The sequence below is a fragment of the Myotis myotis genome, unplaced genomic scaffold (genome assembly GCF_014108235.1).
Source record: "Myotis myotis isolate mMyoMyo1 unplaced genomic scaffold, mMyoMyo1.p scaffold_m19_p_7, whole genome shotgun sequence".
Taxonomy (NCBI): domain Eukaryota; kingdom Metazoa; phylum Chordata; class Mammalia; order Chiroptera; family Vespertilionidae; genus Myotis; species Myotis myotis.
In genome coordinates this window covers 19,186,637-19,212,572 of record NW_023416379.1, presented here as the reverse complement: position 1 = coordinate 19,212,572, position 25,936 = coordinate 19,186,637, and the positions used below count along the sequence as shown (strand labels likewise).

The following is a 25,936-nucleotide window of genomic DNA, read 5'->3' as shown; positions in this document are numbered from 1 at the left end:
CAGCTTTTCATTTTTCACTTTCTGGAGGTAAATGCTATAAATTGGATTGAAACAGCCCTTACTTTGGGTCACCATTTCTGAAATTATTTTGTTCTTATTTAATGTAACTGTTGCCAACTTTAAAATGGAGAGATTATCTTAGTCTAATACTTGCTCAAATTCAAAGATAATTACTTTCTGCACTTACTGAGAATTATGTTACTATATAAAATGTTCTAATAAGTTTGCACACTGCAGGCAAAATATAATGGTTTTCAGGCTTTCTAAGTGCCCCTGCTAGGATAACTGGGAGCAGCAGTGCGGACAGAATCAGGTGATAGGAAAGGAATGTAGGTGTCCACCCAAACTGTCAGCTCAAAGCCTCTCAGTGTTTTCCCCATTTGTTCTTCTCTGGCCTCCTTTTCCTCTCCCTCGTTATAGTGCTTTATACTCTCTCAATATCCCTCTTGCAATATAAAAAGTCAAGAGCAGGTGCCAAAGTGCCACATCACACTAAAATTAATTTTGTCTCACAAATTCATTTAACACATATGTATATTTTTAGTAACATCAATGTAGTAATAAACACTTATTAATAAGCATTGGTGATTACGGTGGTGAATAAACTAAGTCCTGTGTTTCCAGAACTAATGTTCTAAAAGAAAGCACGGGAAATGTATACAAACATGCTCAGTGGGAAGAGGATTTGATTGGGGATATACAGAATAAACATGAGCACAGAAACGGGGAAATCCAAGTGGTCTGGAGATCGGAAAGTATTTCTTGTAGGAATTATATAGAGCAATCATGACAAATTGGCAGAAATGACTCAGGTTAACAGAGGGTGCTGCAGGCAGTGACACCATCATGGGGCCAAGCTCAGAACTGAGAGAATGCGTGACATGTTCCATAAATCCAAGGGAGTTCAGAGTGTCTAGAGCTCAGATTGCAATTTAAAATGTGAGAGATGAGGCCAGAGAGAAATGCAGAGGCCAGATCAGGAAGTACCTTATAAATAAAATTCATCTACCAAGCAGGCCACTTGTGAGAATAAAAAGGGGCACCTTTAATAATTAGGTGGGAGCAGTAGGTGTAAACCAGGGCTATCAGAGAGTAACTGGAATGCATGGCCACACAACTTTTAAACCACAAATACTAAGGTCATTACAGAATTTTATAGAGAGGAGTGGCTCAATACTATTGCATTTAATAAGCTTGCCCTAGCTGAAGTATAATAAACAAATGGGAGAGGGGAGGGGGGAAAGCAGGAAGATCCATTAAGACCACTGTGATGACTCCTACATGTGAGACGATGGTGGCCTGAATCACTGTTACAATTGTGAACCTGTAAGAAAATTGATGGCGTAATATTAGGTTGAACTATATGAAACTGCTGCTCACCATTTTTTTTAACCTGCAAACAGTTTTAAACGGTTCAACTAATAGGTATGCAGGAAATCGGATTTATTAGACGTTAGTAAGTGTGTGCTAGACAAATTAACAATTTGAAATACTTATGTGCTATGTTTTTTCCCATGTGACCAATACTGGCTGAATCTTAGACTATGAGGGCATCCTTTTATTGTAGGGAATCAGAGATTGGAGGCAGGGGAGGAAGAGAACAACGAATAAAGACCTGAAATCTGTGGTTTCTGAATCCAAAAGGTTAGAATTCAGGTAAGAATCCATTAGGGTATTTGAAAGTAAATGGAATTTGCTCGCCGCTGAATTAGTTCCTCCACAATCCACCATCACCAACTCCTAGACTTGACCAGCCCCTGGACCAGTGATGACAAAAGAATTGGCAGAGGTGCGAAGGTCCCCTGAAGAATTCATAACACTGCAATATTATCCCTCTTACAAAGGGAATGTTGGGAGTAATAGAGAAACTAAATAAAATATAGACTAGGATGCCTGCTAGGTTTCTAGTTGGACAGTAGGCTGACAGTGCTTTTCTAAATATTTATTGGAAAAGAAGAGCTTGAAGAAAAGTAGAAGACAATAAATGTGTAAATTCTAACTTCCAACATTATTTTATTTCTTTTTATTAATTCCGACCTCTCTTTACATAATTCAGTATTATGTAGGTTTTTATGATTAGAGAATTTTTTAACTTATTAAATTTTCAGATAAATGAAACTATTACTGCAGGGCAAATGTGTGTACATTTACTCAAGCAAGTTTACTCAGATTTTGAGTGTATGTTTCCAATATTTCTAACATCAAGTCCAGGAGTTCTACTTTACTAAATTGAGTTGTAAATTTAGAAAATTTATAATAATAATACCAGTTTTTTTAGTAAAACAATCAAGTTGGGGGAAATAATTACGTTTACTTCTTGCAAACCTTTCACTCAGCAGAAAATGATAAAAGTAACATTTCTCTCACACCACGTTGACCCACACCACTCTATAAAAATAAAGTTAAGAGAAAGGGAGTAAAGAGGGAAAATGAAAAATAGTAAGATAAAAATAAAGGGAAATATATAGGGAGATAAGATAAAAGAAAAAGAAAAAATTTGTAAGAAAATAAAATAATACTCAACATTGTATACAATCAGTAAAGAAGTTATGGTGGATTTAAAATTCCCTTTAGAATAAGTAATACTGAGTTCTTACCTTTATAACTAAATATTTTAATACATAAATCCTAAAGCAGGTCAGGGAAACCTCTCTCTCCACTGAGGTTAATAGTCCACATATAAAGCAAATAAAATTTATCCTATGTGGCATGGAAAATGAATAAAGTAGAAAGTAAAATTTTTAGAAAATGGCTTTTTAAAATTGGGAACATAGACCAAACTCTTAAGTACCTAAGAAAAATAAGGTAATATAAATTGTTCTATATATACTTACAATTCTTCAAGATACTCAATCAACATCTGGTGTTAAATAATACATTTTTTTCCTCTTTGATTTTGCTTATATGTAGTTTTTAATTGCAATGAGAAAGTAATAAATATATACTGCTTCTATAACCAGGCTTTTTTAAAGGGGGAGGGCTTCAGTTTCACATTCTATTTGTGGAGGGGGAGAAACAAGGAGAGGCACTGAGACATCATGAGATAGAGTAAATAAAATAAAATAAAAATCCAACCCAAAGAAAATGAGGAAAAGAAAGAACAAGAATAGGTGGCTTGAGATAAAGAAGGGGGAACAGTAAACACAAATGTAAAGATAATTGGGGGAAGGGAATAGTCAAAACTCCTCCTCTATCTTAAAACTAATGTTTTAGAGGTTCTACTTCCCCAAATTCCACCTTATCAGATCCTATCTTACCATTCGCATCATAACTTATCTACATCATTCCTATTAAAACAGAGAAAAAAAAACCCAGCTTTAAGACCAATGGGTGTCCAACTTTACTTGACTGCTCAGATTTTTAAAAAATATGTTGGGTGGAAAGGCTATGAATCACCTCTAGCTCTAAGTCATGGGCTGACCTCAAAGCCACTGTTTACAGAACACAACAGCTTCTCCAAGTTGATGCCTCCGAGACTTCTCTATGTCCACACATTTGAGAAACCCCACCCTTCATGGGATCTTAAAGTTGTATGCAACCAGACTCTAACTTTAAAAGCAATCGTTGGATAAAAGAAAAATAATGCATAAGGGGAGAAAGACTTGAAAGGCTAGTTATTTTATGGAAAGATTACCAGAGCGTTGAGGTTTTTCAGGTTTCTGCATTCAATTGCCATGCACAATTATAAGAGCATTGCATACGCACCCCTTTCCCTAGATGCCCCTAAGGTGCTCTGTCCTCCCAAAGAAGCTAAGGCTGCTTTGGGGTGAGGCCCTCACTTCACCTAGCAGCAGCAGTGCTCGCCCAGCACTTGCCCACACCATGGCCTTGGTCTCGGAAGTCACCTGCATCCACTGGGCCCTTATCCTGCAGGAAGATGAAGTGACCGTGACAGAGGATAAGATCAGAAGAAAGCAGCTGGGGTAAGTATTGACCCTTTCTGGCCAGGCTTGTTTGCAAAGGCTCTGGCCAATGTCCATATTGGGAACCTCATCTACAATACGGAGGCTGGTGGACCTGCCCCAGCAGCTGGTGCTGCACCTGCAGGAGGTCCTGCCCCCTCCACCGCTGCTGTGCCAACTGAGAAGAACGCGGAAGCAAAGAAAGAAGAATCTGATGATGACATGGGCTTTGTTCTTTTTGACTAAACCTCTTGTAACACAGTCAATAAAAAGCGTAACTCTAAAAAAATAAAATAAAAGAGCATTGCATACTCCAATTCAAATGTAATCATATAACTAGTGAGGTATTCACATATCAGAAACTCAGTGATTCAAATACCAATTGTTCGATTGCTAAAATCGGTATCTATACCTAGTGTTCTCTCTGATTACAACATTTACTCTAGAGTGCCTACAGACTCAGTGAATGAGAACATGAATCAATAGAATTGGAGTCTTTCAAAAATTTGCCAAGGACTTTGAAATGGTTGGCCTCCATCCTCATATCCCCATTTAGCCAAACAGGCTCTTTGGTTACCCGGCTATTTTGCTGCCCAGCTAGGACCATGAACCCATTACTGACATTTTCCATGAGAAGAAAAACTATCATGACCAAGGGTGAGGGATGGTGACAAACTAGCAGCAAATAATAATAGCACAATCATTAGATAATAAATAACAACAGCCAAAAAAGACATAATTAAGCATTAGATGCACATGCAATCAAGTATTTCAATTTCAATGAAAATTATATTTAATAATAGTGAGATATTATATTATACATCTTATTTTATAAATAAAGAGTAAGCAAGTTGTCTCTCACCATACATATTTGATAGACTGTGGCCAAATGATTGAATTTACTTTACTTTCCCACAAGGAACAATTATAGTTTTCACTGCAAATATCCAAATAAAGACTAAGGTTTTCTATTGTGGCCTCAGAGGTCCATTTTTTAAACTACAAATAACTGGCAGGCTATCCACTTGCATACACATCATTCCAAATTGCAATACAATTCTTGTCAGACAATGTATTTCACACTGTTTAAGTAATGCTCTGAGTGGAGTTCTATAAGACACTGCCAAGCTTACCTGCAGAGAAACACACTTCAGTAGTTCTCACAGAGCGTGAAGGCATTTATCATTATTCAAATAGAGAAGAAAAGGTTCCGATGTCTTTGACACTATAACGGGCTTGTGGTAAACTGCTGCTAAGCAGTTCAGTGGGCTGTATTTATCCTGCACAATTAGAAGAGAGCTCTTATGCCATTCCACACAATACTAAGGAAACCAGAAATGCTCTGGGTGGAATTCCTTCCTTAGCTCTTACCCTGCACTCCCCCAACTCAACCACAGACTAATCTAAAAAACAGATTAGCCATCAAAAGGGGGAAAATATGTGAGTGTGTAGGTATGTATGTTTGTATAGGGATAAGTTGTGTGTGTGTGTGTGTGTGTGTGTGTGTGTGTGTGTGTGTGTGTGTGTGTTTTAAAGGAAAGCAGAATGTTTTTTCCATCATCTTTTGTCTTATTCATGTAAGTATCTAAGCAGAATGTTTATAAAATCTTTTGACAAAGGTAAATGTAGGTTTCCCTGGATGGGTGGCTCCCTTGGTTGGAGCATCATCCCATACACCTAAAGGTTGAGGGTTCAATTCCCAGTCACGGCACATTCCTAGGTTGCAGGATCAATCCCCGATTGCAGTGCATTGAGGAGGCTACCAATTAATGTTTCTCCTCTCCTCTCCTCTCCTCTCCTCTCCTCCCTCCCCTCCCTCTCCTCCCTCCCTCCCTCCCTCCCCTCCCTCCCTCCTCTCTCTCTCTCTCTCTCTCTCTCTCTCTCTCTCTCTTCTCTCGTCAAAATCAATAAAAACAAAACCTCCAGTGAGGATTAAGAAAAAACGATAAATATAAGTTGCTTTTCAGCACTTGGTCAAATATTGAATACACAGCACTGGCACTCAGGCAATGTATTTCCAATTGCTTTCGGAATGTTTCATGTGAAGCAAAGTATTTCCAATTAGACCAACTATGTATTCTCCCATCTCAACCTTATCTCTGCTGCCTAATAGGTCTAACAACAAACTGCTCCAAGTAGAGCTTTTCATCAGTGGGCATAGCTAATTGTTTTGTGTTCTGACTGTTGCTCAAACTCAGTAATGTACATTAGGTATAGAAACATTTGGCAGGAAAGTGCTTTCAGTAAAATTTAAACATTGAATAATTCCATATATTATGAATATTCTATTGCATTGACTAATTTGTAAAATGGCTATACAATATGAACATTCTACCAAATTTAAGAACACATTTTAGATATTATAAACTTAAACATACATATTTAGGTTCAATAGCAATGAACTCAAGAATGACTAACCCACGTTCCGTTATCAGCCTGTTTTAGAGAATTTGCTATCTTTACCTTACAGCTAAAGTAAAAGAATTACCTTAAGATTTTTCTATATGGAGATGCCCATAAAAACACTTTGTTATTTATCTACCAAAGCAGTATATCTTTAAAATTAAAACAAATAAAATAAAATAAAAATAAAGTGAATTCTTCTTTAGAAGTGAACACAACTATTTCAAAATTATGAGATTGGACAGGCATGTTCAGGGTCCAGGAGCTATGCTGAATTGAAACAAGTATTACCTACATATATAATGGAGGATTAGATCATTAAATTATACTGCGTAATTCATCACAAGGAGTATTTCTTAGTTGCTCATTTCACATTTTGTTTCCTATTTTCAACATTCACTTTTGTAATAAACATACATATATTCTCTAAAGTGCAATATCCAACGTACCTAAATGCTATTTAAGCGGCATTTGTCTCCCCAGGTACACCAAGAAGCCATAGAGCACAAGCATTGGTATAAAGTATCAAATTAACATAACATCCCCAAACATGTGGCTTTTGGGAGTTGTGACAGCTAAACAACTAAAGGAAACCTTGAGCCATATCGAGCTATTTTTAAAATAGAAATGAAATCCCTCCCCATGTTTCCGTCACTATTAGGGCCAGAAATTATCTTGGTTAACAACCTTGAGAAAAGAAAGGCTGAGGAAGTTAGCTTTCCTCTTGTAATGTTTTTCTCCTCCATTCCCCCACAATCCCTTTTTCATTTTTCTAATTTTGGTCTAATTTTGCCATATATTTGTACCCACAGCAGAAGAGAACAGCTGCATTTAATGGTACTCACACTCATTATCAGAATATCTCTAAGACAGCTATGATATTAAAAGCATATATAGTGTACATAACAGATAAATTTTCTCTTTTCTTGCACATAAACCTCAATTAAAAACTCATTTAATTTGGATTGACTATGTGCTGAAGTAATTCCAATTACCTAAAAATATGTGTATGCCTGGCATATTTTGACTATATTTTATTGCTAATAAGCACATCTAATCTGATCTGAGAGCTTAACTGGGATGGCTTTATTACTGTCATTATAAAATATCCTGTACACAAATCAGATTACAGATGTAGAAGCATAGTAGCTTTAGTCACTGTGTTGCAACAAGCCACAAATACGCAATTTTAAAAGAAATTTTAAAATTTTGCATTAAATACCTCTAGTTAATAATAAGTAAAACCAAATTATTAGTGTTGCCAAACAACTAAAGTACAGATATGGCTTAAGTTCATGTAGATGTTTTTTCCAATATGAAAAGTTATAACAGAAGCCTGTGCAGAGTAAAACTCTCTTTCCACATACAGACTGCCTATATTGATCACATTGTATATATGTATTACTTCATTCTATATTTATTCAACTGTAGGCCCGGTGCACAAAAATTTGTCTACTTGTGAGGGAGGGGGGGGCGTCCCTCAGCCCAGCCTGTGCCCTCTCGCAGTCTGGGACCCCTCGGGGATGACCACCTGCTGGCTTAGGCCCACTCCCCGGGGGATTGGGCCTAAGCTGGCAGTCAGGCATCCCTCTGGCAGCCCGGGAACCCTCGGGGGATGTCCACTTGCCAGCGGGGAGCAGGCCTAAGCTGCAGTCGGACATCCTTAGCGCTGCTGAGGAGGCAGGAGAGGCTCCCACCATCACCGCTGTACTGGCAGCCGGCAGCCTGGCTTGTGGCTGAGCAGAGCTCCCCCTGTGGGAGCGCACTGACCACCAGGGGGCAATTCCTGCATTGAGGACTATGACTGTGTCATAGTGACCAGTCATTCCCAGTTGTTCTGCTGTTAGGGTCAATTTGCATATTCCCCTTTTATTATAGGATAGAGGCCTGGTGCATGGGTGAGGGCTGGCTGGTTTGCCCTGAAGGGTGTCCCGGATCAGGGTGGGGGTCCCACTGGGGTGCCTGGCCAGCCTGGGTGAGGGGCTGAGGGACGTTTTTAGACTGGCCACAACCCCTTCAGGGTGGGGGTCCCTACTGGGGTGCTGGCCAGCCTGGGTGAGGGGCTGATGGCTGTTTGCAGGCTGGCCACAACCCCTTCAGGGTGGGGGTCCCTACTGGGGTGCTGGCCAGCCTGGGTGAGGGGCTGATGGCTGTTTGCAGGCTGGCTAAGCCCCCCCAGCAAGGACCCTCACCCCATGAGGTGTGGCCAGACTGGGTGAGGTGCTGATGGCTGTTTGCTGGTTGGCCACAGCCCCTTCAGGGTGGGGGTCCCCGCTATGCCCTCAATTTGCATTTTCTCTTTTATTAGATTAGATTCTTGCACACAAAAAAAGTCTTTGCTCATTTTTGCAAGTACAGTATAGAAAAACCCTTTCTTACTCATAGTATGTATTCAACACATTCTTTTTTTTCCCTTTTTTCTTTTTTTTATTTATTGCTTAAAGTATTACAAAGGGTATTACATATGTGTCCATTTTATCCCCCTGCCCTAGACAGTCCCCTAGCCTCCCCTATCCCCCAGTGTCTTATGAACACATTCTTGTCTAGTGAATAAATTGAGACTTTTCTTTCCCCATTATTATTATGGTTGCTTTACCCATGATGATAATACTGTAACAGAACAATTCTCTAACAAGTGACTAAAAACCTGCTCTAAAAGTTGAACAGTCTATTTCTTCTGTTTTGTATGCATATGTAGAATTTTAATAGAAAAATTTGCCAGAAAGCTTCTTAGTAGGGGCGTACAGGAGGCAGCTGATCAATGATTCTCTCTCATCATTGATATTTCTATCTCTCTCTCTCCCTTTTCCTTTCTCTCTGAAATCAATAAAAAAATATATTTTTAAAATCATCCCATATAAAACAAGCTTTTTATTTTATTTTTTTACTTCTCTAAAAGACACACACAGAGAAAAGAAGGATTAGAGAGAAAAATGACCAATTATATCATCATTGTTTATCCCAAAAGTTAGCTTACCAAAATATTATGTTGCTAGAAGTAATCACTAGATTAAGATCATATGATGCCTTTGTTTTGGGAAAGTAAAATGAAACAACCATTTTGGAAAACAATTTTTCCCATTTATTATACTATTACATGGATAGTATTTTCCACACAATCCAGAAATCCCACTCCTAGGTAAATATGAGAAATGAAAACACTTGTACATGACTTTTACATGGCAAATTTATTCATAATAGCTAAAAACTGGGAACTGCCTGAATGTCATCAACAGGTGTTAATTTAAAAACTGAGATACATTCATAGGTTGGAAACTCTTGACAATTAAAAGGAGCAAAATATAGATAAACACAAAAACAAGGATGGTTTCTAAAAACATTAGGCTGTGCGAAAGAGGGCAGAAACTAAAAAGTACCAAGTACACAGTTGGTGATTCGTATAAAGGAATTTCTAGGACAGATGAAACTAATCAGATCAGGGGTGGGGCGTGAAACGAGACTGCAAAGAACAAGGGGGAGACTTTCTGGGAAAGTGGAAATGTGTTTTTTCTTGATTGGGGTGGTACTTACAGGAGTATATACATTTGTTAAATGTCATCTAGATGTATACCTATATGTTAATTTTATTGTATGTAAGTTATAATTCAAAAAAGTTGTCTTTAAAAAAAGAGGCTTTGCCTATATGACATGCTGTTAGTATCTTACAGTCCAGGAGGAGCCTCGCTTCCTCAGCTACAGAATGGCAGCCACAACAACACCAGACCTCAGGGGTCTCAGGAAGAGTGGAAACAAAATGAATCAATGTCTCACATAGACTGGGTACCCTTTTGCGATAGAACACAAAGTCAGTTAAAGCTGTGAGTGCTAAATGAAAGTGAGAGGTTTAAACTCAACATACAAACTACATTAAGGAATCTTATTACACACATCTACATAACCTAGAGAATGATCAAAGTACAGACTGGAGAACAATGGCAGTTTAATTGCAAGACATCAGTTAGGCCAGGGCTCTAAATAATGGTTAACATAAAGGTTGATTTTGGAAATAAGAGTTGTTCTACAGGAAACTATGACCCAGAATATAGTGCATAGTCTAGAGCAGTGATTTTCAAACTTTTTCACCTCGTGGCACACACAAATACATTACTAAAATTTTGTGGCACAACAAAAATTATATGCTATATTTTGCCAATCTGACAATGACAAGGTTGAATTTTGATTCATTCACACCAAACTGCTATTGTTGTGTTGGCTGTTGTCATTTTTTTTTTTTTGCTTGAAAATCTAAGAGAGAAGAGGTCAGTGCCCCTGATTAAATAGTCAGACATTGCACTCTTTAGGAATTCTGTGGCACACCAGTGTTTTGTAGCACACAGGTTGAAAATCACTGGGCTAGAGAGATTGTAGAAGTTATCTGGTTTCTAGAACTTCATATCATTACTCAGAAGACAACTTGTCAACCAATTTCCAACTAAATTATAAAACAATTTATTGTTTCATTTAGCTGATGAATTCGTTCATTAATTAAAATTTGCATATAAGCAAAAGAAAGACATACACATCTTTTGGAAAGAGACATTATTCTGTTAACTCCCACACACACACAAGAAAGCTAATCTTACACAGCTGTCTTTTTCTTCAACTAAATTAACAATGCTTATTGTATTCTGCCTTCCAGATGCTGAGCAACATGTTTCATGTTTATATGCCTCGGTCCTGACCTGGCAATAATGCTAAGGAACTTAGCAGGAAATCTAGCCTCTTGGGACATAGAAACAAACAAAAATTATGCTCCATCCAAATTACTTTATTGTTGAATTAAAAATGCTTATTAAAACTGCTGTGAAGGGCATTTCTTTCTTTTTCTTTTTATTGTTGACACTATTACAGATGTCCCCATTCCCCGATCCCTCTGGCTATCACCACACTGTTGTCTGTGTATATGGGCTTTATGCATATATATTCTTTTTTAATCTCTTCACCTTCTTTCATCCAGTCCTCCCTACACACCTTCCCTCTAACAGTTGTCAGCCTATTCCATGTATCCATGCCTCTTTTTCTATTTTGTTTGTCAGTTTATTTTGTTCATTAGATTCCCCATATAAGGGACATATGATATATGTCTTTCTCTGACTAGCTTATTTCACTTAGCATAATAATCACCAGGTCCATCCAGGCTGTCCCAAAAGGTAAGTGCTTCTTCTTTTTTATGGCCATGTAGTATCCCATTGTATAAACGTACCAATCTTTTTTATCCAATCATCTACTGATGGGCACTTGGGCTGTCTCCAGATTTGGGCTATTGTAAATAATGCTGCTATGAACATATGGGTGCATACATTCTTTTTAATTGGTGTTTCAGGATTCTTAGGATATATTTCCAGAAGTGGGATTGCTGAGTTAAAGGCAGTTTCATTTTAAATTTTTTGAGGAAGCTCCACCCTGTTTTCCACAGTGGCTGCACCAATCTGCATTCCCACCAACAATGCACCAGGGTCCCCTTTTCTCCACATCCTTGCCAGCACTTGTTTGTTAATTTATTGACAGTAGCCTTTCTGGAAGGCCTGAGGTGATATCTTGTTGTGGTTTTAATTTACATCTCTCTGATGATTAGTGACATTGAGCATTTTTTCAAATGTCTATTGGCTATCTATCTGTATGTCCTCTTTGGAGAAGTTTCTATTCCGGGCCTTTGCCCATTTTTGAATTGGATTGTTTTACTTCCTGGTGTTGAGTTGCTTAAGTTCTTTATATATTTTGGAAATTAGCCCCTTATCAGATGTATCATTGCCAAATATGTTCTCCCTTACAGTGGGTTCCCCTTTCATTTTGTTGATGGTTTCTTTTGCTGTGCAGGAGTTTTTTAGTTTGATGTAGTCCCATTAATTTCACTCTTTAAAAGAGAAAGGTGTCCTAAGCACTATTTAAAATAATTTTCTACAAGAGCTTCACAATAAAGTATAGAATAAAAGAAAGTTGTAAGAGAAAGCTACAATTATAGCTTAAGATCCACAAAGGCTTTATATAAAGACATAGAGAAAACTCACAAAAACATATTTATAATCCATAAGTTTTCTCTTATTTTTATCCAAACTATTGGATAAAATACACTGAGATATATTTTCAAATGATATCAGGGAGAGAAAAAGCCACCATGAAATCAAGCAATGGAGTTAAACAAAACTCTCCTACACAACCATGTAAATCAATAGTACTTTCTCTAGAATAGAATTAAAGGCACACATAATGCATTATAATGCAGAGTATACCAAGACACTAAGATCTGGAAATGTCAACAATACTGTAACCCACTTATAATGGAGTCGGATATAATGAAATTCCATTTATAGTGAAGTATAATGGAAGTTTAAAATTACATCAATGGGATGTAATGCACAAAATATAATTCCAGTAATGGTGAATGTCTTATTAAAAAGAAATCTGGTGAAACGATGATTTCATTGTAAGTCTCCCAGATTCCTCAAAGGGAGTATTCAAAATAACATATTTTAACAGCAACACTTGAATAACTGGATTATAATAAATTCCATTTTTAGTCCCTAATATATAAAAGCATATAAAATCTAAGTAAAAGATTGAAAATAGATGTGCTATTAATATAAAACAACACAACATGCAAATTCTAAGTTGTGTCTGGTCGTATTTATGAGTAGAATAGAAAATTAATTAAACACTTCAATTAAGTGGAGAAAGAAGTAAGAATTAACTGAAACACACTAAAAAAAATGGACATTTCCCTCTGGAGAACATGAGAAATCATCATTTTTTACTAAATCAAAAACCATGTTACATCACCTACAGATTCAAATTTCAATTATTATAACCCTACCATCCCTAAATATTGTTATAATACTATGATTTTCATATTAGCTTTCTCCTTTTCTAAAGAAAAATTGCTACTTTCAATATTAGAGAGAATTTATGTAGAACTAGAATGCATGTCTGGGTTTAGACAAACTGGGATTCTATTTTATCACTTCCTATTTTTATCAGGTAAGTGACTCAGGGGATACCCCTTACTCCAACTGCAGGGATATCCTGTACTGCTTCATGCCAAAAAAAAAAAAAAAAAAAAAGCTTTGCACAGAGGAGTGGAAATGGTGGTAAAGGCAATAAAACTTCTTAGATGCCAGATGTTACACAAATGTAAAACATATGATAGCAGCATGGTGAAAAAAAAGAGGCTGTAATTTAGACTATCAGATAGGATTTGATTTTCTCTCTCCATAAAAAATCAAGATAACCAAGTTATGTAGTAACTTAAATTTAGACACTTAGTTTATAGGCTCTGCTCTAAAAGTTATATTAGCTACTCAGCAAACAGAATTTTTTAAGTGTTTGACATTAATTCCCAGTTTTAGTAGAATATTTAACTTGAAGTATTTAATTTGCTAGTATGCTAATAATTCCATAGTCGAATGCAAAGTTTCTTTAGTATTTGATCCATATTGTCTTTTCAGTCACTTTACTTTTCTATCTATGAAGAACACCCCCCAAGGGAATAAGAATTAAAGTGTCACGCCATGTTTCTATTCCATTTAAGTAAATTCCCAATTGAAAATGTTGCAATGGCCTCTTAATTTCCCACAGAATTCAATCACTAGGTGCTTCAGTTGGTATTTAAAAAATAAAAATAATTTCAGCACAAATACCACCTCTCCCACACTCTCAACATATAAAGGCATAAATCCAGGAAGAAAAAAACATCAAAAACATGATATGATGAAGAGTTACACTCAACATAATGATCTGAGGGGCAGAGGTGACAGACATGATCAGATATAGGGTTCATCACTGAGCACATGGAGGAAATGAGCTTTTAACTCCATTTTACATGTAGAAGAGGAGGTATGGTGTGCAAACGTAGGGTGTGCCAAGGAAAGAGGAAAGTTTTGTGATGTTTCAAACAACTTAGTAAAGGCATGGAGGGAGGGAACTGTCTTTACAAAAAGCGAGTGAAAACAGATTAATTTGGAAAAAGTAAAATGGGAATCCTTTCCACCTTATAAGCTTGAAAAGTATGGAGGCATGGGAAGGAAACTGGTGGGGAGTCTAGAATATTAGCTTCTATGATATATTTTAAATGACAGCTGGTGGTCTCCTGGAAACATCACTTTTACTTAAACAGTTAGTGAGAACATCATGTTTTAGCATTCCAAGATTTTACACCTTTTCTTCATGTCTTGGCTAATTCTATCTTTGGTCTTTTTTTGTATGTGAGTAGAGATTTTAACTGCCTGCAATGGGTAGCATCATGCTCTTAACTTTGTCCATAATTTTCAACACTTAAAAGTATGTGTGTTTTCCTAAAAGTTAGCTTTCCTCTTTCTGTTATTATATCATTCACTATTTAGTGTGCACACTCTATATACCAGGAGAGAGAGAGAGAAAAAGAGAGAGGAAAAGAGAGAAAGAGAGAGAGAGAGAGAAAGAGAGAAAGAGAGAGAGAGAGAGAGAGAGAGAGAGAGAGAGAGAGAGAGAGAGGCTATGCAATATTCTTCGCCTAAATTTTTTAAAAATAATAGAATTTAGTCAGGCCAAAATTGCATTACCTTACTCCAAAGGTTACTGAAAGACTTACAGTTATCTTTAAAGAAGTCATAAAAATTGAAACAGATTAAGTTCTGATTGTAAAAATAGATAACCTTTCAAAGTTTATGTCATAAAAGAAGTAATCAGATTAACACATCATTGTGTCATTTTCAACATAGTATCAAAACTTTACCTCTGATAATGAAATGAACAATAAGAAAGAGAAAGCAACAAATATACATATTCATATGGGATTATGAATAATTTATTTTTGTTTTAATGTGCACATTTGTTTAAATTTCTCAAAGAAACCTATGGCATTTTCCTAAGAACAGTGGGGAAATATAAAAGGATATGTAGCAGTTCCTTGAGTTGTTTTCAGATACTGATGATCTTTTTTTTGTGGAATATAATTGAGATACCAAAAGGAAATTTTTAAAAAAAAGAAAGAAAGAAAAGAAAGGTTTTACAAAGATGCAACTGAGCTTTCCAATGATAAGATAGTTGAGGTAGAATACTCTACAATGCAATAACTGAAATATGCTCAATGAATGGGAGGTTTGGGCCAGGAGGTAAATCTAAAATAACACTACATTTGGTCTATTGGTCTAGTCCAGTGGTCGGCAAACTCATTAGTCAACAGAGCCAAATATCAACAGTACAACGATTGAAATTTCTTTTGAGAGCCAAATTTTTTCAACTTAAACTCTATAGGTAGGTACATTGTTATTAACTTAATTAGGGTACTCCTAAGGCTTAGGAAGAGCCACACTCAAGGGGCCAAAGAGCTGCATGTGGCTCGAGAGCCGCAGTTTGCCGACCACGGGCTAGTCCAATGGATTAGAGTCTGCTTGAAAAAATAAATGTTAAATAGTATTTTATTCATTCATTAACTCTGCTCAACACTCTCCAATGCCACCCATCTCCCTCAGGCTGAAAGGCAGAATCTTTACAATGACCCAGCTCTTCCCCCTCTCCCACCGTTATTTCTCTGACCTTCCAAGTTCTTGTCAGCCTTAGACTGTATAAGCCTGTTCTCCATGTGAGAGTACTTATCTTCCACCTGCTATCTGTGTGAATCCCTCCCACATCACCTTCAAGTGTTTGCTCAAATGTGACCTTCTCAATGAGGTCAACCGTCATCACTCTATTGAAAATAGCAGCCAACCTCCCTCCACCATTAGAACTCCTGACTCTTCATTCCTGCGATACTTGATTGTCCAGGAATCTCATGGCCCACTACATTCTATGGAAGATAGGTATTAGTTACATTACTGATTCATTATAGATCCATCATAGTTTCTGTCTCCTTAACTAGAACATAAACTCCACAAGAGCAGGGATTTTTTTGGTCTGTTTTACTCACTGAACACATTCATCCATTAACCACATTTCTTTTTTTTTTTTTTAATTTAATTTTTTTTTTTATTATTATTAGTTAAGGTATTACAAATGTGTCCTCATCCCCCCCATTAACCCCCAACCTCCCCCCCACACACAAACTCATGCTCCCATCCCCCTGTTGTCCATGTCCATTGGTTTGGCTTATATACATGTATACAAGTCCTTCGGTTGATCTCTTCCCCTTACCCCCGCCCTCCCCTACTTTCCTTCTGGGGATTGATAGCCTGATTGCTGTTTCTCAGTCTTTGGGTCTGTCCCTTTTCATCAGTCTATGTTGTTCTCTATAATCCACAAATGAGTGAGATCATGTGGTATTTATCTTTCTCTGACTGGCTTATTTCACTTAGCATAATGCTCTCCAGTTCCATCCATGCTGTTGCAAAAGGCAAGAGTTCCTTCTTTTTTACCGCAGCATAATATTCCATTGTGTATATGTACCACAGTTTTCTAATCCACCCATCTGCTGATGGGCACTTAGGCTGTTTCCAAATCTTAGCTATGGTGAATTGTGCTGCTATGAACATAGGGGTGCATATATCCTTTCTGATTGGCGTTTCTGGTTTCTTGGGATATATTCCTAGTAGTGGGATCACTGGGTCAAATGGGAGTTCCATTTTTAGTCTTCTGAGGTAGCTCCATACTGTTCTCCACAGTGGCTGCACCAGTCTGCATTCCCACCAGCAGTGCAGAAGGGTTCCTTTTTCTCCACATCCTCTCCAACACTTGTTGTTTGTTGATTTGTTGATGATAGCCATTCTGACAGGTGTGAGATGATAACGCATTGTCGTTTTGATTTGCATCTCTCGTATAATTAGTGACTTTGAGCAGATTTTCATATGTCTTTCGGCCTTCTGTATGTCCTCTTTCGAAAAGTGTCTATCTAGGTCCGTTGCCCATTTTTTTATTGGGTTGTTTATCTTCCTTTTGTTAAGTTTCATGAGATCCCTGTAAATGTTGGAAATTAAACCCTTATCGGTGGTATCATTGGCAAATATGTTCTCCCATGTAGTGGGTCTTCTTGTTGTTTTGTTGATGGTTTCCTTTGCTATGCAAAAGCTTTTTATTTTGATGTAGTCCCATTTGTTTATTTTCTCTTTAGTTTCCATTGCCCTAGGAGCATTATCAGAGAAGAAATTTCTTCGGCATATGTTTGCGATTTCGCTGCCTGTGGATTCCTCTAGTATTTTTATGGTTTCCCGTCTTACGTTTAAGTCTTTTATCCATTTTGAGTTTATTTTTGTGTATGGTGTGAGTTGAGATAGAGGAAGACATAAACAGATGGAAGAATATACCGTGTTCATGGATTGGTAGAATCAACATCATCAAAATGTCCATACTACCCAAAGCAATTTATAGATTCAATGCAATCCCCATTAAATTACCAACAGCATATTTCACAGATCTAGAACGAATGTTCCAAAAATTCATCTGGAATAAAAAAAGACCCCGAATAGCTGCAGCAATCCTGAGAAAGAACAAAGTAGGTGGGATCTCAATACCAGATATCAAACTGTATTACAAAGCCACTGTTCTTAAAACAGCTTGGTACTGGCACAAGAACAGACATATAGATAAATGGAATAGAATAGAGACCCCAGAAATCGACCCAAACCACTATGCCCAATTAATATTCGACAAAGGAGGCAAGAGCATACAATGGAGTCAAGACAGTCTTTTCAATAAATGGTGTTGGGAAAATTGGACAGATACATGCAAAAGCATTAACCACATTTCAATACACATAGGCCCAACCCCACCAATTTCCTGCACAAATTCTGACCTTTGAACTGAGTCTTACTGGTTCAGCCCAGAATTAGCATCCTTTCTGTCTGCCTGATATATACTGAGCCTGGAATGAGTCTTGAGAACCAATCGAGTTCTGTCTTTCTCTAATCTCTACCTTGTCTTCTCATTCACTACAACTGGGCTTCTACCTAAGTTCCTGCTTAACTACCCAGTTCAAAGTTGTGATTGTACACAAATCCTAAACCTCAATCTTCTGCTTTACAAGCTAAATAATTTGGGCACTGACAACACTTTCTCATTTTGTTCACAGTCTCCAGCTGCTAAATAGGGACCTATTGCAAACCAGACAGAAGACCTGGAGTTGATATTATTATTATTACACTGCTTGGAAACTCTTCCAGCCATGCTGCACCCACATGGTATAGTCCTATTGGAGAGTTATGTTGACTAGAAACAACCTTGCATTCCATACATCCTTTGGACTCTGTAATTTAGGCGGCTAGCCACCCCATTGATCATGCCATGTATGTATAGACTAGGTTAAAGTTAATTTTCCCTATTTTGGAGCCCACTAGGTCCCAATTCCTCCTCTTCCATTGTGGTCTAAAATTGTGACCCCATAACTGTAAAGCAGATTATGAAAGGAGATGTGAGATATCATATAAAGTTCAAGTGAATTTTTTCTTATAGTTCACTGTCAAATCTATTTGAATCAAAAGAAAGCACAATGATTTAGTCTTTGAGGTCCAAGTAGAAATGTCTAGCACATTAGTCACTGTGAATGAATAATCACTATTTAATAAATGTCTGAATAAAAAATCACAATTATCTGCTTTATATAAAGACTGAGGAAATACTGCAAAGTAAAATCTAGCAAAAAGTAAACTCTTTTGAGCCATACCTTTTACAATATAGTTAAAAGTTATAAGAACTACAAATCCTACTCCTATTTAACTAAGTCTCTCCTATAAAATATAGACTCATGCCTTCTTATAGCATAATACCTAGGAATAACTCTTGGGATACCTATTTGAGTTTTTATGTAATTATATATAAAGTAGGTAAACACTGTAGTTATTAGTGTAGGTGACAATTATCCCATATTTTAGGAGCTATGGCAACTGAAGTGAATTACAGAATAATTGGTAGAACATGTACATAATCCCTAACAACTCTTGAGTTCATTACTTTGGATGAAATACTAGCATAGAAAAGTATACACTGATGTGTAAGAATAAATATAATATAAAATATGTCATTTAAAAAGTTCTACCGCACCTATAACATTTTAGTCAATGTTGAAAGTTTTTATTCTCAGCCATACATTTATATTTTATGAATAATTTTAACTACACTATTAGATCAGCGTGTAGTGAACAAGTCAACAAGTTACACATGAAGCAAAGGAAGATACCAAAAAAAATTCATTTCAGGTTCACAGCCACAATAAAATTCCTGAAAAGTTTTCAGGTAATTTATAAAGTGTTTTCACATTTTATAACACAGGATGTTTTAGAACTGCAATTGATGGTGAAGTGGAAATTCCACATTAAATTTTGAGCATGTGTGCCTAAATTATGTGAAGGTTGTCTCAAATATGTCTTTATTTTAAATCCCAAAAGGCATCTAAAAACACACTTATATACATTTAATATTTTCTTAACATTTTTTCAAAATTCAGAAGTTTAAATGCAAGTTTGAACTCCAAAATATAATAGAATGCAATCCTAGAATATTTGACTTGGAAAAAGACTGGAGACTTGATGACTTCTAACTTCTCTGTGGAGGCATTTCACACCAAATCACCCCTATATCTCTACCCACTGTATGGACACTTCCAGAAGCTAGGTGCTCCAACTCAACCCATCTATTTCTGAACCACTCAGAATGGGGAGAGGGAGCACGTTTCCTCCCATTGTATTGAACTCAGACATTCCTCTTAGCTATTCCTTCTACCTGAGTTCAGGCTTTAGGAAAGGCATTTATCCTCTTTTCCATATAACCATCTTTTCTAAACTCTGAGAATATCTGTTATGATTTCCTAAGTCTTTCTCTAAACTTACAGACTCTTCTTAGAATAGCCCTCCTCTAACAATATTTTCAGGCCCCTAACTAAGTGTGCTCCACCTCATCTGAATTTACATCCATTGTCAATGAAGCGCTTGTTGTGTTTTAACAACCAACGAATAATCAGTATGTAATAAAAACCCATATTTTTCTTTTTTTTTCCAAATATATTTTATTGATTTTTTACAGAGAGGAAGGGAGAGAGAAAGAGAGTTAGAAACATCAATGAGAGAGAAACATCGATCAGCAGCCTCCTGCACATCTCCTACTGGGGATATGCCCGCAACCCAGGGGCCGGGGTCCAACCCCAGCAGGTCCAGGGGTCCCCAAAGGTGTGGATGGAGTCAGCGAAGAAGGAATGACACAGAGACCAGCAGCCTAGCCAGGATCTCCAGCCAAGTTCCGGTCTGGATCTCCAGCGAAGTTCTGGTTCGGATCTCCAGAGAGGTTCTGCTTAGGATCTCCTGCCAGGGTCTGTGTCCATGTTCTCTTGCTAGGTTCTCCAGCCAGGTTCAGTCACCAGGTTCTAGTCAGGTTCTCTTGCCAATTTCTGTAGTCAGGTTCAGTCCAGGATCTTTTGCCATGTTCTCTCCAGCGAAGTTCTTCTGTCTCTAGTTCTGTGTAGGTTCTGTCTTCTTAGTTCTGTGTTCCAAGTTCTGTGTTCTAAGTTCTGTGTCTTACTGTCTTATTACATCTGTATTTATACCAGTTGATTCAATCCTATCAATCTCTATTACAAAGGTTAGGGCGTTTCTTATCTCCATTCCAGGGAGTAAAGATTATGTAGCTTAAGCATGATTGTTCGTAGTTAAAGTGATTAATTACCCGCCTGGCACTTAGTTAAGAGGTTTTATTCCCTCCCTAACTTCAGGGGAAAATCCCTACCTGGGGAAACAACCTTTCTCAGAGACCTTGGTTAAAACACATAGTGCCAAGAAGGTGAGCAAACATATTAAAAACAGTATGCCATATATGCCAGGTCCCTTGAAACAGCAAGCATGGACCGGCTCCCGGCACCCAGGTACATGCCCTTGACCGGAATCGAACCTGGGACCTTTCAGTCCGCAAGCTGACGCTCTATCCACTGAGCCAAACCGGTTTCAGCAAAAACCCATATTTTCCTATGAGTTTTTAATAAAAGTCAGTTAACATTTCACCAAGTCACACTATCTATTCACATTTAACTTACTGCAATTCAGACTTGTCTTTCCTATTCCTGTCTTTGTGTCATTCCTATCTATCTATCTACCTATCTATCTATCTATATCCTATCTAATAAAAGAGAAACATGGTAATTAGCCATACCTCCCCTACCCTTCCCATTGGCTAATCAGGGCGATATGCAAATTAACTGCCAGCCAAGATGGCGGCCGGCAGCCAGGCAGATTGAAGTGAACAAGAGGCTTGCTTGCTTCAGTGACGGAGGAAGCCAACGTTCCCCGCCTGCCACTGCTGGCCTCTGAGCTTGCAGTTTGAAACATTGTTACAAATATAGAATCTAAACAAACTCCAGAAACCTGCTTTCAGCCAGCCGGGATCTCAGAGCTGGAGTTGAAACAGTGTTTCGATTATAGAACCCAAACAAACCAGATAACTGCTTTCAGCAGCCAAGGCCTAAGAGCTGGAGCCAAGCCTCAGAGCTAAAGCTGGCCCAGAATAAAAAAGAAAAAAGAAAAAAAGGAGAGGTTGGGAGCTTCAGTCACCCGCCAGCCTGAAAACAGCCCTCAGCCCCTCACCCAGACTGGCCAGGCACCCCAGTGGGGACCCCCACCCTGAAGGGGGTGTGACCAGATGCAAACAGCCATCAGCCCCTCACCCAGGCTGGCCAGGCACTCAAGCGGGACCCCCACCCTGATCCAGGACACCCTTCAGGGTAAACTAGCCGGCCCGACCCCGTGCACCAGGCCTCTATCCTATATAGTAAAAGGGTAATATGCCTCCCAGCACAGGGATCAGCAGAGCCGCGAGGCCTCCCAGCACTGGGATCAGCGTGACAAGGGGCAGCGCCCAAACCGCCTGATCACCCTGCGGCTCTGTGTGTGACAGGGGGCGGGGCCACAACCTCCCTATCCACCCTGCTCTGTCCATGACAGGGTGCGGCACCCCAACCCCCTGATCAGCCCTGCTCTGTGGGTGATAGAGGGCGGCGCCCCAACCGCCCCCCCACGGGCCCTGCTCTGTGTGTGACGGGGTAGAGCCATAACCTCCCCATCGGCCCTGCCCTGAGTGTGACAGGGTGCGGTGCCCCAACCCCCTGATCGGCCCTGCTCTGTGTGTGACAGGGGGCGGTGCCCCAACTCCCCTATCGGCCTTACTCTGTGAGTGACATGGGGGAGCTCCCCAAACCCCTGATGGGCCCTGCTCTGTGCATGACAGGGGGGAGCTCCCCAACCCCTTGATTGACCCTGCTCTGTGCGTGACAGGGTATGAGCCCCAACCCCCCTGATGGGCCCTGCTCTGTGCATGACAGGTGGTTGCACCATAACCTCCCCATCGACCCTGCCTTGAGTGTGACAGGGGGCGGTGCCCCAATCCCCCAATCGGCCCTACCCTGAGCATGACTGAGGATGGCATCGCAACCTCCCAATCCGCCCTGTTCTGTGCATGACAGGGGGCAGCGCCCCAACTCCCCAATCAGCCCTGCTCTGAGCCCGACCAGGGGCTGCACCTAGGGATTGGGCCTGCCCTCTGCCACCCGAGAGCAGGCCTAAGCCAGCAGGTCATTATCTCCCGAGGGGTCCCAGACTGCGAGAGGGCACAGGCCGGGCTGAGGGACCCCCCCCTCCCCCCTGAGTGCACAAATTTTTGTGCACCGGGCCTCTAGTATACATATAAAACCCTAATATGCAAATAGATCAAATGGCAGAACAACCGGACAACCGAACAACTGGTCGCTATGACATGTGCTGACCACCAGGGGGCATCCACGGGACATGGTGGGCATCAACAGGTGGCAGAGCATGGAACATGGCGGGCATCAGCCGTGAAGGGATGGTGGAGCAGGTGAGCAGGGGTGCCAGAACAAGGCGGGGCGCTGTTCGCTGTCATCGGGACAAGCCTCTGGTGGTTACTGAAAATTCTTTGCTCCTGCTCACTGCAGTCCAGCCTGGCACTTGCACCCACAGCCAGCACCAGAGCCGCCACTCGCACCCACTGCTGGTGCCTGTTCCCGGCCCCAATCACCCCTATGGGCTTCTCCACCTCCCTCTGCTCCTGAGGGGCGGTCAGGGCAGCAGCTACCACTTGCACCTGCTGATAGCATTGGCCCCACTCATACCCGCTGCTGGTTCCGGCCCCAATCACTCTGTGCTGTCAGCACGTGGGAGCAGGGCTGCCGGTGGGGGCACGGAGGATGGGCCGAGACCTGCCCCTGTGCCCACCATAGCGTCATGGCTCACACTTCCTTTCAATGTGCCCAAGTTCATGCACTGGGCCCCTAGTATATTTATACAAAGGAAACAACAAATTTCCAGAATAGGGCATATGAAATTATTTAACATCTAGATACAAATAATAAAACCAACTTCAGGATGTCCCGTTCATGGTCTATGCTACAGTGTCCTTTGAAGTTCCTAAATCTGTTTTTACCAGTTTAGCTACCCACATCAATTTTGGACCACCTGCAGTTCTGATAAGCTTGGATTTTATGCTTTCCATCAAGCCATTACCAAGTCAAATGAACATAAGGAAACCTCTCTCATGCTTCTAGAGACTTCTTCCCAGATTAACCTTGATCCACTCTGCAATATTCTTTGGTAGCCACTTGTAATCAGTTGTGATTTACCTACCATCACATTGCCATTTCCACATACTATTCACAACAATGTCAGGGAATGAGTATATGTACTGCCTTACTGAATTGCAAAACCATTTTGAACATCATTCTCCTATTTTGTCAATCTTAAATTTAGTTAAAGGGTTTCTTTGGAATATCATTCTTTCTGAATCAATGTTTTTCATACTACAATTCTGCATACTACAGAAACGACACAAGATTTAAAAAAACAAATAAAATATCTTGTAAGGTTCTAACTCAATTCAACATTTAAAAACGATTACTTCATGTCAACATTCTTAATAAATTGGCACTGTACTAAGAGAGAAAACAGAACTCATTCTAAATAATTAGTGCCTAGCCAGGAAGTCCAGATAACCAAGAAAATACTTGTATTGAACTCATATCCAATGATCTTTACTGAGAGTTTGATTTAGCCTATAACATTGGAAAGGATACAGGCCTCAAAAAATAAATGGAAAGAAATCTTGGTATCATAAAAAAGAGAATTTTAGCATAAACCAAACTAAGTTACTTCAGTTGTTAAAAATTAGGTTATTGTCAATTGCATCAACTTAAGTCACAGCTCCTCCAAGACTCAGGTTTGTCCAGTAAGAATAACTATAGCTGAAGGTTAAATAAGCTCATGTACATAAGGCATTTTTACATCAGAAAGCACGATACAAATTTAAGACATTATGGAATATATTTTACATATACTTTTAATATTATCAGATTTCAAGCATTTATCCTTGAACAAATCCTAAAAATACTCTAAAGGAGCTATAAAATACACAACATATTCTAGAATGTAGAATACAGCAGTCCCTAGTACACTCAATGCTACTAGAGCTATTTTGCATAGAATCTCATGTATATAGTGTCCAAGTTTTCTCTGAACAGAACGGCATTATAAACGCTCCCCTCTGTATCCACCTCAACCTGTACCTAGACCATAGAAATCACAGTTAATTTTGTCTGATGACAGAGAGAAAAAGAGAGAGGTGGGAGGGAGGGGTGAAGAGGGATGGAGGGAGGGAAGAAGAGGGAGGGAGGGTAGAAAGAAGAATGAAAGGGATGAGGAAGGGGGAGGGGAGAGGGGGAGAGGGAAAAAGAGTGGGGAGAAAATAAGAGAGAAAGAAGCTAGACCAGCGGTTCTCAACCTGTGGGTCGCGGCCCCTTTGGGGGTCGAACGACCCTTTCACAGGGGTCGCCTAAGACCATCGGAAAACACATATATAATTACATATTGTTTTGTGATTAATCACTACGCTTTAATTATGTCCAATTTGTAACAATGAAATTGGGGGTCACCACAACATGAGGAACTGCATTAAAGGGTGGCAGCATTAGGAAGGTTGAGAACCACTGAGCTAGAGGCAATCCTCATGAACCCACTCGGTCCCTGCTCTGCATGCTCTGAGCTTCTGCCCCACTGTAGTAAAAAGAATGACTGGTACTCCTGGCCTCTCTTCAGTCCCAGCTGCCTAACAGTAGTAAGTACTGTGTATTATTAAAATATATCATATAACTAGGCAAGATAATACTTAAAAGTCATGTGTTTATAAATCATTGTCATCGAGATATTCTCAAAATCACTGTCTCATGCATTCTATTAATTAAGCCACACTGACCTCATTTTACCTCTCAGAGAAGGAAATGCAAAAATAGAAGAGGGAAAAAAATCATATAGTGAACTTAGGTCATTTTTATTCTCGGCATTTTAATCAAGGAGTTATTATTGTAGCAAGGAGCTTAGGGTATTTTTTATTCCTTTTTAAATAAAATAGTACTGCTAGAAATACTATATTATCAGAGGAAAAACTATCAGAACTATTAGCTATATCTTCATTACAGTTAACTAAAAGAGGAAACAGTACATTTCAAAATTTTGGCAGATTCAGCCTCATCAAAATTTTCAAAAGCTGCTAACCTCCAGCTTTTGGACATCTGGGTAAATATTTTGACATCTGAAACCAAACCCTCAATTTTTCTTAATTATTTTACTTTGATGCATGGTTTCCAACTTACAGAAATGTTTGCTGAAATAATGTACTATAAATTGTTTTAAAATACTGCATATGTGCTTCTTTTAAAATTCATGATCATAAAGTAACCCTTCAAA

The 25,936-nt window shown here is 39.0% G+C and overlaps 2 protein-coding genes across 8 annotated transcripts in view; one reads left to right on the top strand and one right to left on the bottom strand.

Moving 5' to 3' along the window:
* LAMA2 (laminin subunit alpha 2) overlaps positions 1-25,936 on the bottom strand; it is a 480,022-nt gene that overhangs the window by 453,076 nt on the left and 1,010 nt on the right. The gene's annotated exons all lie outside the window — the stretch shown is intronic.
* On the top strand, positions 3,823-4,148 carry LOC118659862 (60S acidic ribosomal protein P1-like). The gene is made up of 2 exons (XM_036316422.1): positions 3,823-3,893; positions 3,962-4,148. The coding sequence occupies exons 1-2, from the start codon at positions 3,823-3,825 to the stop codon at positions 4,146-4,148; spliced, it is 258 nt and encodes an 85-aa protein (XP_036172315.1).

Excerpts from the sequence above, each read along its gene's own strand:
- LOC118659862 (XM_036316422.1), top strand. The coding sequence starts at position 3,823 with ATGGCCTTGGTCTCGGAAGTCACCTGCATCCACTGGGCCCTTATCCTG. Across the intron at positions 3,894-3,961 it reads GAAGATGAAGTGACCGTGAC|GGCTCTGGCCAATGTCCATA; the intron begins AGAGGATAAGAT and ends CTTGTTTGCAAA.